Source organism: Sinocyclocheilus grahami, unplaced genomic scaffold (assembly GCF_001515645.1).
Source record: "Sinocyclocheilus grahami isolate Dianchi unplaced genomic scaffold, SAMN03320097.WGS_v1.1 scaffold877.1, whole genome shotgun sequence".
Taxonomy (NCBI): domain Eukaryota; kingdom Metazoa; phylum Chordata; class Actinopteri; order Cypriniformes; family Cyprinidae; genus Sinocyclocheilus; species Sinocyclocheilus grahami.
In genome coordinates, this window is record NW_015506056.1 from 100,571 (window position 1) to 119,135 (window position 18,565).

An 18,565-nucleotide genomic window follows, 5' to 3' on the forward strand; every position below is an offset into this window, starting at 1 on the left:
ATATATATATATATATATATATATATATATATATATATATATATATATATATATATATATATATATATATAATCTTCAAAAGAAATATAGCACGCAGGTTATTCTACGTCGGCATTTTAGTGCCACATTAAAAAAACAAACTCTAAAATTACGAGATTAGTCATAATATTTCGAGAATAAAGTCGAAATACTACGAGAATAAAGTTGAAATGTTTAGAGAATAATGTCGAAATAACGAAAATAAAGTTGAAATATTACGAGAATAAAGTCAAAATATTTTGAGAATAAAGTCGAAATGTCATGAGAATAAAGTCAAAATATTTTGAGAATAAAGTCAAAATTAGGAGAATTAATTAGTAGGCTACAAGATTAAAGTTACAATATTTCGAAAGTATATTCTAGCCTAGTGCGCATACAAATGGCCCGGATTGGGAGCACCGGTATATTTCGAGATATTTCAAGATATTTCGAGATATTTCAAAGTCTCAGCTTTCACAGTCTGTCAGTTTTATAGCGAAATAGCCTACAAACAATAGCCTATGTCTATTACAATAATGTGTTTTTCACACTCTTTAATGTGGCGTGACAGATCGCTGTATTCACTTCAGTTTAAGCGGCATGTGAATCAGTCATCTTTCCGATTACAGTGATACATTCGTTTCATTAAATTAGGCTACTGGGTTTTTTTTCATGCCTTCCGATGTTCCTTCACTTTTCTATAAACTTTAAATAAAGAGGAAAAACACATTTATAATTTGTATTTCGAGATAAAATTGACAGAATTTGAAAGCTGAGCTGTGTTACAAAAGCAACAAAACACAAAATTATTGCGATTACTCAACTATACAAATAACGAATGCAATCGAAGATATGAAATATTATTTCCAAGCGTATTGTCCCTGCGAATATGACACATGGTATGATTTCTGCTAATAATCCCACATATATTTGTATTAAAAAGGGTTAAATAAGAGAGCTGTTCAGTCTGTTAATAAATATCATATTCTTGATATTAAGCTGTTTCCGCGAGTCCTTAAAATTGACTCTTCCTCATCCCAGTAAGATGATGTGGCCGCTCGAATGCAACAATATTCAAATCAATTCCAGTGGCCTGGCAACTTCTCCCGGTGCTCTCAATCTGGGTTATTTGCACGCGCAATATAGGCTATACTCTCAAAATAGTATGACTTTAATTTATACGATTTAAACTCTCAAAACATTTTGACTTTATTCTCGAAACATTTCGACTTTAATCTCGAAACATTTCAGCTTTATTCTCGAAATATTTCGACTTTATTTTCGAAACATTTCGACTTTATTCTCGAAACATTTCGACTTTATTCTCGAAACATCTCGACTTTATTCTCGAAACATTTTGACTTTATTCTCGAAACATCTCGACTTTATTCTCGAAACATTTCAGCTTTATTCTTGAAACATCTCGACTTTATTCTCGAAACATTTCGACTTTATTCTCAAAACATCTCGACTTTATTCTCGAAACATTTCGACTTTATTCTCGAAACATTTCGACTTTATTCTCGAAACATTTCAGCTTTATTCTTGAAACATCTCGACTTTATTCTCGAAACATCTCGACTTTATTCTCGAAACATTTCAGCTTTATTCTTGAAACATCTCGACTTTATTCTCGAAACATTTTGACTTTATTCTCGAAACATCTCGACTTTATTCTCGAAACATTTCGACTTTATTCTCGAAATATTTCATCTTTATTCTCGTAATTTCGACTTTATTCTCGAAATATTACGACTTTAAGCTCATAATCTTAAGATTTTTTTAAATTATTTTAACGTGGCACTAAAACGCCATCGTATTATTTAGACTATTCTAATTATTTTATTTTTTTTATTTTAATGATGCTTTTTTTATTTCTAACATTTATTGTATATGTTCTTTCTATGGAAAAGAACTGTGTGAACATTCTTCATAATATCACCTTTTGTGTTTTACAAGTCACACAGGTTTGTAACTACAGTACTTGAGGGAGAGTAAATGAATCCCAAATGTTCATTTTTGGATGAATTCCTACCTCTTTTTAACACGTGCTATAGCTTCTGTTTCTCAAATATGAATTTTTCCTTCTTGTTTTAAGAGTGGCCTGAATTATTGTTTTCTGCATGCTTCTTGTGTCTTTTATTTCACCGTCTTCTGTAATATTTGAACTGTATAATCTTCTCCTTTTTTTACTTACATCTGCCATCACGGCACAGTCTTACGTTATTAGGTGGCAAATATTTATTTATGTATGTAAGCATTTGTGCACACGTATTAAAACGTGCACATTCCACTTACACTCAGTCCATCAGATCTGTGTGTAGTAGCAAATGTAACTTTTTGTGTGTTCATGTACTTTGCCACCTAGTGTAAGGTTGCACTGTTGTTTTTCTGACAGTTTACCTTGTGCTGTATGTGCCCATTTCCCCTGTCCCTTCTCTGTGTTTATTTCAATCTAGAAATACCATCTATCGTGGATCTTTTTTCAGACCACTGCAATTTTTCTTTAAAGCCCGGTATGTGACCAGCCCAGAAGCATGTTGAAGCGCATGTGTGCTGCTTGTGATCTCATGCATTTGAAATCCCACGCTGATCAAAGCTCATTTCTCACTCTGATAGTTTTAAAGGATTGCATGATGAAAATCCAACACATTCCCTGCACCTATAATTGGTGGGATAACAGTTTGATTTGATTTAACTGGCTGAGTGATTTTTGATCTGGAAATCACATTATCACTTGACATCAAGGAACAAACATCACAACATCAAATCAACATTAGCTATGGCTACACCAGGCTACAGTTAGGCAAGATGGAGAGGAAACATTCAATGATAGAAAAATATACTGAGCTGCCTATCCAGAAAGCCTTTTAAGGCATCATCCAATGCAAAGGCCTAAAAGGCAGTTTTTCTTCTAACATGCCTAATTTTTGCACAAATCTTAGGCAGAACTGCATGTTTCCTTCACAGAGAAAGCACTATTATTATTTATTATTTTGATTTATTTATTTTGTCAGCCCCTTTGACCTAAAACATTTACCTTAAGTACCTCCTGAGATTTTAAGATATTAAATGATTAATTTATTTAATATATTTATTTAATATTTAGTTTTTAGTGTTTGATTTTGATTGTTTTCATTGTAAGATAATTTATTTAAATTTTACACATTATGATTTGTTTAATTATTGAAGTTATTTATTTGTTTTTTTTTAACAAGATCTGTGAAGAATCCAAAATAAGAAATGTTGTGTGTGTGTGTGTGTGTGTGTGTGTGTGTGTGTGTGTGTGTGTGTGTGTGTGTGTGTGTGTGTGTGTGTGTGTGTGTGATTTATTATTTTTTTTAATCATTCACTGATTAGGTTTTTATGACAAATAGGATGTTATTTCACAAAGCTGCTGCCTATGTAGACAGCAAACAGCAAGGCAGCCCACTACGTTTTGGAACAAAGTTGTTCAGTAGTTCACTTAAAATTCCATCTCAAAATGTTCCATTTCTGGAACATTATAAATGCTATTATACACTCATGTACAAAAATCTCTCAGAAAACACACCTACCATTACCTTTAAACTGCACTGCAGTGTGCTTGCCCTAACAAGCAGGATAATAATCAAAGCATAGCTGAGCGTATAGCTTGTTCATCCATGCACAGATATTAGTGACAGCTGTTGCACAGGCATGGCTGTATCTGCAGCGAGGAGCGTATTAATGGCTATGAGCTCGCTCTAACACTCACCTCACAGTTACGGTTACCACAAATGCAGTCAAATCATGTGTGAAGATCTACGGGTAATATTTATGGGTGGATTAATTGGTCCTTGTGATTCTAAATGGTGTTAAACTCAGAGTGAAAATACAGAATATAGATAAATTGATTCTTATGTAAGTGAAGTAGTTTTAGAAGTAGAAGAATTATACTTTCATGTATGTGTAGTGTTACTGAGCTTGGGAAATTGAAAGGTTTTTAAGATATCACATTTGATTTTAGTTCAAACATTTAAAGACACAATTACCCTCAAATGCATTGTCATTTCAAACTCATATGGCTTTGTTTTTTCCATGGAACACGAAAGGAGATGTTTTGAAGAATGTTCACGCTGCTCGCCATACACAGCATACAATCACCAGGGGCTGTCAAGCTCTAAAAATGAGACAAAACTATGCAAAGTATGCTCATATATGATATATTCCAAATCAATAAGACTAAAAAATTGGTTTTGCGTTCTCTGTGTATTACATTCTATTAGGGCTGTCATAAAAATTATAATTTTGAATATTCGTCGAATAATAAAAAAAAAATCACATTCGAATGCAAAAACGTTGCATTCAAATTTTAGGTCTGCGTCAGCCGTCAGGCAGCCTTATCAGTGGTGCACGAAATTCGATGACGATGTAGGCTAAGTGTCATTGCATTTTAATGCTTTTGTTAGCCTATCCAGTTGAACCCACTAGAGGCGGCACTGCTACGTGTTCATTCAATATATTGCGGAAAACGAGAGCATCAGTGTGGAGAAGATGTTGTTTACGGCGAAACTGAAACCAAGCCGTTCACACAGAACGCATATTTATCACATTTTCTAGAGGGACATCTATCAGCGTTGCACTCGCATCTCGCACAAGAGAGCCGCATGTTTAGAAAGCCATGTAAAATGAATGTAAGTTCAACTTTTAAAAAACATGTCTCAAGACTTTATGGCGGTTTTTCCCCATCCCACTGTATCTCATGTTTTTAAATGAAGAAAGTAGCCTACTCTTTGTGATTGGTTTTCGGTCCTTTGTATTAAACTATACATACATGCATGGTGCTGTTTTTTTTTCTAATTGTTTAAGCAACTTTATTAATTATATATGGTTTATAAACATTATTTTAAACATTATGCACTTTTTTCAAAGATAGTCGTGTTATTTTATTATGCTTTGAAGAAACGTGCATAATATTTTGCTCGATGCGCCCTCTTGTGGCCTCGGGAGAGAAGCCAATAGCTTTTTTTCCCTTAACTGAAATTATGCCTTTTAAATTAGAATATAATTCGAATTTAATTATATAATTCATATTTAAGTAGAAAGTTCGAATTTAGTTTTTCAGTCATTTTGACAGCCCTACATTCTATGGAAAAGAACAGTTTAATTATTTGTGTTTCATTTAAGGAAGAAAGTCTTACAGGTTTGGAATGGCATCATCTTTTTGGCGGGTGAACAATTGCTACTCAACCTGACTTAAAGGGATAGTTTGCCCAAAAAAAGAACATTTTGTCATCATTTACAGAAGTTTTCATACAATGGAAGAACAGTTTTCATACTATGGAAGTCAGTGGTAACCAAAAATGTTTAGTTAGCAACTGCCTTCAAAATATCCTTTTTTACAATTCACAGAAGAAAGAAAGTCATACAGATTTGGAATGACATCAGGATGAGTAAATTATGACACAATTTTCATTTTGGGGTGAATTGTATAGTATGTGGCAACATTTCATTTGGGTCTAAATCCTTTACATGCTTCAGTTTCTCCAAAGGCTCTATTCAGGAACTATATTAGATGAGTAGATGTAGATGAGTAAGATATTTCTAGAGCATGTCAGACTTTTAAGTGCTGCGTTGTCTTCAGGCATGGCATTATCACGCTACAAGCGCTGTCTGAGTCCAACAGGAGACTCTGGTTGGAAGCTATGGATGGCAAAGAGCCGGTGAGTCCTCAAGCAGATTTCTTGTCTGATTTAATACAATCTTGACATAGCTGTCATCATTTGCTCCTGTATTGATTCAAGCTTCAGAAGATCCTCAAGCTCAGGTATTTTTGTCAGAACATGTAAAAAATCGATACGCCATTTATCTGAAATTTCATTGCTCAACAAGTAATTCTTGATTCACTTAATATAATACTTTTTTTTCTCTTCCAGATCTACAACCTTCCTGCTATTCTGAGCAAGAAAGAGGAGAGTAAGTATTTAAGTCTTTAAGCAAAGCCGCAGTGTTATTAATTAATTCATTTTATTTTCTTGCCTATTTGTTTTTGTTTCAGTCAGAGTGAGCTTGACGTTTGAGTCTGACCTCACATGCTCTCATCAGATTAACTGTGTTTAACAAACACTCGTTCAGATAATGGGTTCTGTTTCCCTTCACTACACCCTTTGTGTGTCTCTGCTCTCTCATTTCCTTTTACAAGGTCGATCGCATTACATTTAGCACAACCGGAGTAAGCTGTATCCCCCAGAGTGTGACACAAGCTAAATCTATCTATTGAATATGTTGTTTCTGTTCACCTGTCTTTTGCAGCATATTTAAACGAAACTGGCTTTAATTTTGTGAGGAAGTGTATACAGCTGGTGGAGGTGAGAGGTGAGTTGTGTGTTTCCTGGAGTACTGATTTCCTTTTATGTCATGTATAGGATATTTATTGTGGCTAAAACATTCCTTTTTTTTTTGTATGTACTGTATATGTTCTCCTCTCAGCAGGGCTCAACACTATGGGTTTGTACAGAGTCGGTGGAATAAACTCAAAAGTTCAGAAACTCATGACCACAGCATTCTGTAAGTTACTTCACTCTACAAGACGTTATACATTGCTTTTATTTTGGATTAGCAGTTTTCCATGGGTCAGACACCTTTAAATATGACCCCAGCATTTGCACACAAATAATGGTGTACATGTTCCTGGTTTTCTCTTACAGCACCCAAAGCAGCATCAGATATGGATCTTGACCCAGATACCTGGGACAACAAGACCATCACCAGCGGCCTCAAGAATTACCTCAGGTTAGTGTGTTCCTTAGGTTTTTCTACATGTTACAGGCTGATGTTATTACTTCTTATGGAGATTCAAAACGCTAGTGGGAACTGTACATTCAGGAAAATTACACTGAAATAGAGTGTACCTTTCTCAATTTGAGAGAGCTGAAAATAACCAAAAGTTTTTTTTCTGAGAGAACTAACAAGATGTAATTCTCGGCTCCGTCCACCAGGTGTCTTTCTGAGCCTCTCATGACATACAGGCTCCACTCAGACTTCCTCTTGGCTGTCAGTAAGTTACAAAGCTTTTGAATTGCATGTTAAACATTAACACACTGAAAATGTATTTATGTATATATTTGTGTTCAGTGGTGCCTGCAGGTGCACGGCTGTATCCACTGTGTGTACTATGAGCACCCTTACAGACAAACATTTTCACATTTTTCTTGCAAATATTTCAGCAGTTATTGTTTGTGTCCCGTATTTCTGTCGAATGAACAATCATTTGTGATTTAATCATTCTTTTGAGTCATTTCTCTCTTTGCTAACTGAGGGCAATTGCAAAACGGTTGATTGGCATCTGTTTGCTCTCTGAATCACGTAGATGGAGCGTCTGCAGGCTGGGCAAGCCTGGAAAATTCCACCAAATTGAACAAAAATGCCCCTGCACCACTAAACAAAATCTATTATAGTCTAGACTCTAGGTGGTATGTGAAAAAAAAATTCACTTTTTCATAAAAGCATGAAACTTGAAAAAGCATGAAAAAGCCCTGAACATTTTCAGAAATTAAGCCATCGCAAAAATGGCGGCCATTTTACTTTCCGCCATAACCAAATTATGTATTATATCTCCTGAACCAAACATGATAACACAGAAAAGGTGATGTCTACCTCTGTTTTTATGTATTACAATGATATCATATACAACAACATAAACTGTTGAGATGAATATTTAATGGTGAATTCAGTGTGACGTTGTGAAAAGAATTACAATGAAATCACATTATCTGACACGATGCAGAATGAAATTTTAAGCATATTTCCTGCAAACTTAATTTACAATCACCCTCTGGGGCCAGAGTTGCCTATTATGTTAGTGTCCACAAGGGGGAAGCATTTATTTCAATGGATACTTCCAAATTAGCGTTAAAAAAGCTTATTTTTCAGGCTAGACCAGCCAATGCACCTGCAAAGTCCTAAGCGCGCGTCTCCAGAACACTGACTATTTCTATAGCAATGTGACTTCTAATGGCAGCTGCAGTGACGCAATGACTTTACCGAATAGCGATTGGCTCTTTTACTCAGAATGTGAGTGACTATATGAGCAGCTATATGAGTGACACGTCTTGCATATTCTATAGTCTTTGATAGTGCTCAGTGCAGCCTTCCTTCTTGATGAACTGTCACTCTACTGTCACCTTGGTAACAGTCAACACTCTGCCTGACACATTTATTCATTTAGCAGACTCTTTTATCCAAAGTGACTTACAATTGAGGAATACAGCATGCGATTCAGGTGTGATGTGGGCCGTTTTGGGCTCGTTGAAAATCAAACCTGCTGTTGCATTGTACATGATGGAAGTCCAGCCAAAAGAGTAGTCCAGACTAGAAATGACAAGGGCCTGAACAAGAAGTTGTTCAGCATGCTCTTTTAGGAAGGGCTTGATCATTCTGATGTTGTGCAATGCAAATCTGCATGGTCAAGCTGTCTTTGCAATGTGGTCCTTGAAGGTCAGCTGATCATCAAAGATTACACCAAGATTTCTGACTGAACTTGAATGGATAATTGTTGATTAACCTAGTTGGATGGTGAAATCATCCGGTAAAATCAGAGTGACAGGGAAGACGAGAAGCTCAGTCTTTGCCAGGTGATTTTCCTTCATCCATGCTGAGATGTCCACCGGGCAGCCTGAGATCCATGCAGCTACCGTTGGATCGTCTGGTTGAAATGAAAGATAGAGCTGTGTGTCATCAGCATAGCAATGATAGAAGAAACCATGTACTTGTTTGATGGGATCCAGTGATGTAGTGTATATGGAGAAGAGGAGGGGTCCAAGAACTGATCCCTGAGGAACCCCATTGACCAGTTGATTTGCTTTGGATACCTCCTCTCCCCAGGCCACCCTGAAAGACCTACCTATGAGGTAAGATTCAAACCAATGAAATGCAGATCTTGTGATGCCCAGTGAAGAGAGGGTGTACAGGAGAATCTGATGATTTACAGCATCAAAAGCGGCAGATAGATTCAGCAGAATGAGAACACATGATCTGAAATCAGCTTTCGCAATCCGCAGGGCTTCAGTGGCCGACAGTAACACATTCCCAGTTGAATGGCTGCTTCTGAAACCTGATTGGTTAATGTCCAGCTGGTTATGGTGTGAAAAAAATAATGATGCCTGGTTGAAAACAACTCATTCAAGTGTTCTTGATATGAATGGAAGAAGAGAGACAGGTCTGTAGCTATCTACAAGTGAAGTGTTTAATGTATTTTTTTTTTAGCAGTAGGGTTACCCGAGCCTGCTTGTATGCGGTGGGGAAAAAATACCTGTGAAAAGAGATGTGTTGATGATATGTGTGAGTGCTGGTAGAAGTGTAGAAGAGATAGCTTGGAGAAGGTGTGAGGGGATTGGATCTAGAGGGCTTGTTGTAGGATGGCTGACAAAGAGAAATTTAGATACTTCTGCCTCAGTGAGGCGACAGAAGGAGGAGAGGGGAGTTTTAGCAGTGGATGTGGTTGGTTTGAGTTCCTGTGTGTGTGGAGCTAAGAACTGTCTGCTGATGGTTTTAGTTTTGTCTGTGAAGAATGCAGCAAAATCATGAGCTGTTAAATAGGTGGTGGAGGGGGACAGAGGAGGGAATTTAATGTTTTGAAGAGATTACATGTGTCTGAAGCGCTGTTGATCTTGTTGTGGAAATACAAAGATTTAGCAGCATGGACTTTAACAGAGAAAGATGAAAACAAAGACTGATATATACTCAGGTCAGATGGATCTTTTGATTTGTGCCATTCTGTCTCTGCTGAACTGAGTTTGGTTTGGGGTGCAGTAGAAGAGGTGTAGCTAGGACGAAGGTTAGCAAGATGGCATTGCTGTCTGTGTTTGATGTTAGAGCATTGTTGAGAAAAAACAGGAATGTATTGGAAAAATGATAGATGTGGGAAAAAGTTGTAAGTAGAGTGTGTGCGGAAAGAAAAATAAAGATACTTAAGTGCCGTGTCTGTGTCCTTGCCCGGTGGAGTCACACAAGTAGAGTCACAGGTATTCCACGTCTGTGCACAGATTACAAATAAATGCACAGCTTATCAACTCTTGAGTGAATACAGCTGTGGATGCCTTAACAGTTAGCACACCAAAAGCCTATAGCATGCGAATGGCTCAAATCAAAACTACTGTGGGACAGTTTGCCACTTACGTGCAGTAAGCAAGCAATACAAATATCAAAAGCTTCTTCTTAGCCGACGGCTTTTATTCTAATTACAAATATGTGCAATCAAAATACAAATTATAACAAAAGAAGTAAAATAGAAATAGTAAATGAAATAGCCTTCTTAACAGCAAATAAAAACCTAAACAACAGAAACAGAAACAAGGTATTAAGCAAACACTTACACGCTACCACCTACCTGACTCTGCCTGAGAGACAAGTATTAATATACTTACCTGAGAGGATTTTTTTATATATCTCTGAAATATATGATTGTATTCTTGAAAACAATATTGTATTACTGAACAAAAATGTAGTCAATTATCAAAGAAAAAGAAAATAAATAGCCATATGGACTATTATAGGTGCTGTGATACTGTACTACTCAGATACTGTGATTTCCTTCTCACGTCACTGATTTCACCATTAACTATTGAGTTCCTGTGTGTGTGGAGCTAAGAACTGTCTGCTGATGGTTTTAGTTTTGTCTGTGAAGAATGCAGCAAAATCATGAGCTGTTAAATAGGTGGTGGAGGGGGACAGAGGAGGGAATTTAATGTTTTGAAGAGATTACATGTGTCTGAAGCGCTGTTGATCTTGTTGTGGAAATACAAAGATTTAGCAGCATGGACTTTAACAGAGAAAGATGAAAACAAAGACTGATATATACTCAGGTCAGATGGATCTTTTGATTTGTGCCATTCTGTCTCTGCTGAACTGAGTTTGGTTTGGGGTGCAGTAGAAGAGGTGTAGCTAGGACGAAGGTTAGCAAGATGGCATTGCTGTCTGTGTTTGATGTTAGAGCATTGTTGAGAAAAAACAGGAATGTATTGGAAAAATGATAGATGTGGGAAAAAGTTGTAAGTAGAGTGTGTGCGGAAAGAAAAATAAAGATACTTAAGTGCCGTGTCTGTGTCCTTGCCCGGTGGAGTCACACAAGTAGAGTCACAGGTATTCCACGTCTGTGCACAGATTACAAATAAATGCACAGCTTATCAACTCTTGAGTGAATACAGCTGTGGATGCCTTAACAGTTAGCACACCAAAAGCCTATAGCATGCGAATGGCTCAAATCAAAACTACTGTGGGACAGTTTGCCACTTACGTGCAGTAAGCAAGCAATACAAATATCAAAAGCTTCTTCTTAGCCGACGGCTTTTATTCTAATTACAAATATGTGCAATCAAAATACAAATTATAACAAAAGAAGTAAAATAGAAATAGTAAATGAAATAGCCTTCTTAACAGCAAATAAAAACCTAAACAACAGAAACAGAAACAAGGTATTAAGCAAACACTTACACGCTACCACCTACCTGACTCTGCCTGAGAGACAAGTATTAATATACTTACCTGAGAGGATTTTTTTATATATCTCTGAAATATATGATTGTATTCTTGAAAACAATATTGTATTACTGAACAAAAATGTAGTCAATTATCAAAGAAAAAGAAAATAAATAGCCATATGGACTATTATAGGTGCTGTGATACTGTACTACTCAGATACTGTGATTTCCTTCTCACGTCACTGATTTCACCATTAACTATTCACCTAAACCGTTTATGTTGTTGCATATGGTATCATTGTAATCCTTGACCATTAAAATATATGGGTAGACATCACCTTTTCTGTATTATCATGTTTGATGCCGAAGATATGACACAAAATACATAGTTTGGTCATGGCGGAAAGTAAAATGGCTGCCATGGCAACCACGAGGTGTTTTTGCGATGGCTCCATCTCTGAAAATGTTCAGGGCCCCAAACTGTACAAGTGTACCAAGTTTCATGCTTTTATGAAAAAGTGAACATATCACCTCAAATTTTGCACATATCATCTGGACTATTACGGCTGTCGGGAATAAAGTGAAAATGAAATAAAAAGTGTAGATTAAGGCATTAAATTTAGATCTGCTGATGTTATGAATGCAATGGCCAATCAGAGGCATTCTGATTAGACGTCGCTGAAACTCCGAAGTTTTGTTCAGTGCGCACGCTCACTGACAACAAAGTGCAAATGTACGTATGATCTAAGTAAGAGATTTATTTCACAGTGTAGTGTAGACAGTGGCGGAGCTAAAGTTTTATACATGGGGTGGCCAGAAAAATGAAAATCAGTGTATAACTCCAACCTGGCATAAAAAAGCATGAATAAATCCTACGATTGCTGATTACTTAACATTACCCCACATTAGCTATACATTCCTACCGTAACTTCAAATGTTAGTCAATTGGAACTTGTTTCTCTTATTTCTATCATCTGATTAACCAGCGGTTGGAGCAAAAGATCTAACATTAACTTATACAGTGAATTGTTGTTCAGGAAACCTAAAACTTCAACTTACTTTTGAGTTCATCCTGCAGTGAGAACTATTTAGGAATAATTAACAAGCTTGCGATTAAGTACATGTTATTTTTTCTCAATTTCTCTATACTAAACAATACAGGGAACCCTATTGTTAAGGTTAAAAGTAACAATTGATTAGTATACAAGTTCATATTAGACCATTTTATAATATTGTTATATTAACTTCGAGTAATTATGTGAGTAGAAATATAATAAATGTAATTTTTTGCAAAATTATCCTCTCTAGTGTACATTTTTCTAGTTTATGGACACTGAATGGATTTTCTGAGGTTATGCGACAATGTTTTCAAGCTGCTGTTCCGCGGCTGAAACACTCACAAAGTGATTACATGAGACACTACATAAGTTGTAGTGTATCTTTCAACATGCCCTCAGATGTTCATTCATGTTTATTTCATGCTAATTACAGTAGAATGCACTCCTGCTTCGCTTGAACTAAAACTATTCAGTTCAGTGAAACTTGAACTAAAAATATTTTATAACTTGACACCCATATCTGGGAATTACATCTGGAAAAACATTTTGAAAGTTAACTTAAAAAATTAAGCTACTGCTGTGCTGAGTCATGTGAATAAGCGGCCATTCGCACCGAAACTGTTTGTGTTCACCCCCCGTGTTGTTTTTCAGTTATTATTTTATTTAGATTAGATTAGATTTTTTTTTTTTTCATGTTTTGTTTTGTGTGTTTTTTGTTTTTTTTTCAGGGTTGAAAGCATTATTAATGTATCCAGAGATGCCTTCATTCATTTTTTAAAAAGTGTCTCTGTGCGTACACTCCTGCCAGGGGCCCCTGTTTGTGTTGAGTTTGTGCTGATGGTGTGTGTTGATATATTTGGTCTGTTTTCTTTCAGAATCTGATGATCAGAACTACAGAGTGTGTGCAGTTCACACACTGGTGCATAAACTACCTGACAAAAACAAAGAGATGCTGGAGATATTAATCGAACATCTACTCAAGTATGATTGAACATGTAGATTTATATTCATTTTTTACTGTCGAAAGGAAAACTTTACTCAAAAATTAAAACTCTTCTCTCCCTTAGCTCACTTTCTTCTTAGTCTCAAGTAATATGTTGTAGATTTATTTAGAGTGTTGGCATCTTCACAAGACTTGAACTAGCTTAACCATGATCGAGGCGTACTTGATCAATGTTCTTCACCACCTAAAATTTTAATGGTAAAAAGCATTGCCCACTAAATAGCAGTAGATTGCATTAAGCACCATAGTCTGGTCTGGTCCTGCATGTAAGTTTACCTTGGTATCAGTTAGTTTTGTGGGGTAATTAAGTATTATTTGAAGTGTGATATTGGTTTGAGAGTTTGACTGGCATGTGTCCCTGCAGTGTGTCCACTCACAGTGAGAGTAACATGATGACCGTGTCCAATCTGGGAGTGATCTTTGGCCCTACGCTTATGCGCTCACAGGAGGAAACTGTTGCCGCCATGATGAACATCAAATTCCAAAACATCGTGGTAGAAATTCTCATTGAAAATTTTGAGAAGGCAAGTGAAAGCAAAGATAATACACAACATACTCCTGTTAGAAATGATACATTCATACTGTATCTGTATATGTCTATATTGACTACCGTTCAGAAGTTTTGGGGTTGGTAAGATTTATTTGATCAAAAACACAGGAAAAAAAGGTCATATTGTGAAATATTATTACAATTTAAAAATAATTGTTTTCTAATATATTTTAAAATTGTATTTATTCCTGTGAAGGTAAAGCTGAATTTTCAGCGTCATTACGCCAGTCTTCAGTGTCACATGATCTTCAAAAACCATTCTAATATGATGATTTGCTGCTCAAGAAACATTTCTTAGTATTATCAACGTTGAAAATTGTTATTTTTGTGAAAACTGTGATACATGTTTTCTTCCAGGATTCTTTGATGAATGCAAAGGTCAAAAGAGCAGCATTTATTGGAAATAGAAAACTTTTGTAACAATGTAAAAGACTTTACTCTCACTTTTAATCAACTTAATGCATCCATGCGGTATAAATGTATTATTAGTATTATTATTTTATTTTTGTCTTCACAGATATTTCATCAGGCGCCAGACCCTAATGTTCCCCTGTCGCAGCCTCAGTCTCGTCCGGGGTCTCGCAGGAGCAGAGCCATCTGCCTCTCGTCTGGACCACGCAAACCCAAGAGCCTCTACACACCCTCAATGTGCCTGGCAGATGCAGACAGTGAGTCTCACACGACCAGTCATCCTCACATTTCACAGTCACTGCTGAGAGTACATCCTCTGGGTTTTAGATTTATGTTAGAAACCAGTACATTTTACATAATTAATGTAAAAAATGTAATGAATTGAAGACTGTTTTCAGGTGTTATGTGTCTTCACAGCACATGTCCGTACTGCCCCTGCAGGTGACACGTTCAGCAGCAGTTCAGGCAGCACTCCAATCGGCAGCATGGACTCCCTCTCCTCCCACTCCTCAGAGCAGAACAGCTCCTCCAAAACCTGCTCCTCTCCAAAGCCCAAAGACAAGCCCCCTTTCCCCGGCCTGCGGCGGACCCCTTCCTCCCTGTCCTCCAGCGAGCCCCAGGGCCCCACCTGCACCAGCAGTCCAGACTCCAGCTCCAGAGAGGACACGGGCCGTGTGGATTGGGACGACTCCTGTAGGAAGAACTCAGGCTCAGCAGCTGCCAGATCTTCACCAGCACCCACAAAGGCTCCTCACTCTGAAGTAGGAATCAAATTAGCACAGCTTAACCGCTCAAGTGCCCCATCTTTACACATCACAGAAGGTAGGGGCCAATAACTTGCATTAGTGGTTAAACGTTTTAAGTTGAAGTTTTTTGTACTTTTATGTTTAAAAGTATAAACCTTTTGCAGTATTATTTTTATAATGCATTTTATGGTCAAAATAAATGCAGCCTTGCTGAGCATGAGACACTTCCTTTGAAGTATATATATATTTGTATATGTGACCCTGGAGCACAAAACCAGTCTTAAGTCGCTGGGGTATATTTGTAGCAATAGCATAAAATACATTGTATGGGTCAAAATGATCGATTTTTCTTTTATGCCAAAAATCATTAGAATATTAAGTAAAGATCATGTTCCATGAAGATATTTTATAAATTTCCTACCGTAAATATATCATAACTTTTTTTTTATTAGTAATATGTGTTGCTAAGGCCTTAATTTGGACAACTTTAAAAAAAATAATAATAATTTCTCGGCCAAAAATTGTCCTATCTTAACAAACCCTTATGACTGGTTATGTGGTCCATGGTCACATATATATTCCAAATTTTGACCAGTAGTGTATGTCCTATTTTTTCCATTACAAAACTGTATTAAAATTTACTTAATTTTTTTCTATTATTTTATTGTATATTTTAATGTTGGTTTAAAACCTCTACACAAATCTACACAAAAAGAAACCAATTTAATTATTTTGTTATTTTGTTTTGGGCTCTCTGGAGGTCGTAAGAGCTGTGTGGGGTCTTTACAGAATCTAGCATGTGTGGTGCATAAAGACGGCATCAGATCCACAGCCTGCCATGATCTGCCACCTAAAACTATCCTGCGCCGAAAGCTGGACAACAACAGCTCTACCAACGGCTATCAGAGACCAGGATCAGTGTAAGTGAATCTCTCTAATCAGTATCCAACCCACTGATGCTAAAGCTGACATTTGATGAAAACCCAGCTCTGTCTGTTCCTCTAGTATTCATTCTCAGATTTGTGAGAAGTCATCCAGTTTGTTAGAAGTTAGAAAAAAACTTGATATGTTTGGAGACCCTGTCTACCCTGTGACCACGTCTACCCAAGAGTTCATGGTTCAATGACAGATCCCAGTCAACATTTGAGGATGAAGATGATGAAAAAAAACTTCATTTTAAAACATGTCAAGTTCTTAAAAATCTATTCTTTTGCATTCTGTATGTACTAGCTATATATATTATGGAAGCCAGTTTCTGCCACTGAATAAAAAAAATTAAGACTTTTTTCCACCGAATTGCATGATATAAACTCACAATTGCGAGTGATAAAATCAGAAGAGTTTTTGTCTCAGAAATGCGTGATATGAACTCGAAATTCTGAGTTTTTTTCTCGTAATTGCACATTTATATCTTGCAATTCTGACTTCTTTTCTCATAAAGTCCAATTCTGAGGGACCACGTCTACCCAAGAGTTCATGGTTCAATGACAGATCCCAGTCAACATTTGAGGATGAAGATGATGAAAACTTAAATTTAACTTACTTCATTTTAAAACATGTCAAGTTCTTAAAAATCTATTCTTTTGCATTCTGTATGTACTAGCTATATATATTATGGAAGCCAGTTTCTGCCACTGAATAAAAAAAATTAAGACTTTTTTCCACCGAATTGCATGATATAAACTCACAATTGCGAGTGATAAAATCAGAAGAGTTTTTGTCTCAGAAATGCGTGATATGAACTCGAAATTCTGAGTTTTTTTCTCGTAATTGCACATTTATATCTTGCAATTCTGACTTCTTTTCTCATAAAGTCCAATTCTGAGGGAAAAAATACTATTTTCTTACAATTTCTTAATTTGAGAAAAAAGTCAACTGTGAGATAAATTTACTGATTCAAGATAAACTTACAATTCAAAGAAAAAAATTCAGAATTGCAAGTTTATCTTGCAATTAACATTATCTCGCTGTTAACATGAACTCACAATGAGCAGTACATTTTTTTTACAGTATTTATTCATCGTAGTTAATATTATCTAATAATAAAAAAAACTGTTCATAAAAAAATAATCAGGTCCATTAAATAATAGTAACAGTAATAATAATAATTTAATTGAATAATTTTGCATTGTTAGTTAACCAAGGTTAACAAATGGAACACTTTTGAGGAATACACTTTTGAGGAAATTGATTTGGCAGGCAAAAGTTTGAAAAAAATACATATACATATGTATAAATATATATACTGTAAGTATTTATTTTATTTTGATCTCAGTGCAGTTGATTTATTTTTCCAGAAATAATAGAACTGATCATGTAAGATGTGCATTCAAATTATTGTCAGCTTTTAAAACACTACATCATGAGGAATGTAAAAACATTATTCAGTGAGCAAAGTGAGGCAACATCGTGCATTATTTTACAGTGCAGTATTTTGTAGTGCAGTTGCTGGCTTGGAGAGGAAGCTGCTGAATGGAGATTGATGTCAGTTGTTCTTTATTGGCAGGAGTTTTAATTATGCTGCTGAAAGGGTTGATGTGACCTAGCGCTGGTTTTTAGACACTCTCTCCAGGGAAGGATATATCATTTTACTTGTCATGACAGAGAACAAAAGAAACATCACAGCTCACTTAAGAGTACTCAATTCAAAAACCCTTTTATTTGCTTATATAAGATGTACAGCCACAAGTGTTAGCAACATGTTAATTTGAAAAATGTTTGGCCTGTGAATTTGTATGTTACTTTAATAGTTATAAAGTGCACATGAATCACTGCTACAGAGGTGATGCTCACATCTGTATACTATGCATATTATATATCCTTGTTGTAAATTTACCAGCTCACAGCAATGTTTTTTACTGTAAATGTAAGGGTCAAATTGTTGCTACCTGCTTTAGCTGAAAAAAGTTTGTTTATTCAGCCTAATTCTTGTGACGTCAGATCTTGAAGTTGACAATCATCCTAGCATTTGGCATGGTTGTATATTCCAGGGTGGCTGCCAGAGCGCTGCTTTTTGAGAACCCATCAGCTGTAAAACCTCCTCCCTTGGGAAGGTACCAATGGACAGGGCCCATAAAAACATCACTGTTTCACATATATTTAATGGCAAACGTCATAAAAAATAAAACCAACAAATATCTCTTTTAAAACAGTGTATGAGCACATCGGTAAATCATTTCTGATTTTAATCCGCAGAGATGCCAAAGCCATATATTCATGTGAAGCAGAACACAGCAATGAGCTGAGCTTCCCACAGGGGGCCCACTTCTCCAACGGTGAGTCTATCTATCTATCTATCTATAAGTGACCTTTGAATGAACTGTGGCTGCAATATATACTAA

General features: G+C 36.2%; 1 protein-coding gene across 3 annotated transcripts in view; it reads left to right on the plus strand.

Annotated features, from left to right (window-relative positions):
* LOC107563502 (rho GTPase-activating protein 42) overlaps nucleotides 1–18,565 on the plus strand; it is a 117,427-nt gene that overhangs the window by 93,156 nt on the left and 5,706 nt on the right. The window contains exons 11-24 of one of the 3 annotated variants that reach the window (XM_016248394.1): nucleotides 2,478–2,534; nucleotides 5,624–5,702; nucleotides 5,916–5,955; nucleotides 6,292–6,354; nucleotides 6,469–6,546; nucleotides 6,687–6,771; nucleotides 6,978–7,036; nucleotides 13,390–13,495; nucleotides 13,882–14,041; nucleotides 14,585–14,735; nucleotides 14,920–15,300; nucleotides 15,985–16,144; nucleotides 18,215–18,277; nucleotides 18,420–18,499. In XM_016248394.1, coding sequence (XP_016103880.1) covers nucleotides 2,478–2,534; nucleotides 5,624–5,702; nucleotides 5,916–5,955; nucleotides 6,292–6,354; nucleotides 6,469–6,546; nucleotides 6,687–6,771; nucleotides 6,978–7,036; nucleotides 13,390–13,495; nucleotides 13,882–14,041; nucleotides 14,585–14,735; nucleotides 14,920–15,300; nucleotides 15,985–16,144; nucleotides 18,215–18,277; nucleotides 18,420–18,499 — 1,562 coding nt within the window. Of the gene's footprint in view, nucleotides 1–2,477; nucleotides 2,535–5,623; nucleotides 5,703–5,915; nucleotides 5,956–6,291; nucleotides 6,355–6,468; nucleotides 6,547–6,686; nucleotides 6,772–6,977; nucleotides 7,037–13,389; nucleotides 13,496–13,881; nucleotides 14,042–14,584; nucleotides 14,736–14,895; nucleotides 15,301–15,984; nucleotides 16,145–18,214; nucleotides 18,278–18,419; nucleotides 18,500–18,565 lie in introns of all 3 variants that reach the window. The other 2 variants (XM_016248395.1, XM_016248396.1) reach the window with 2 other exon arrangements.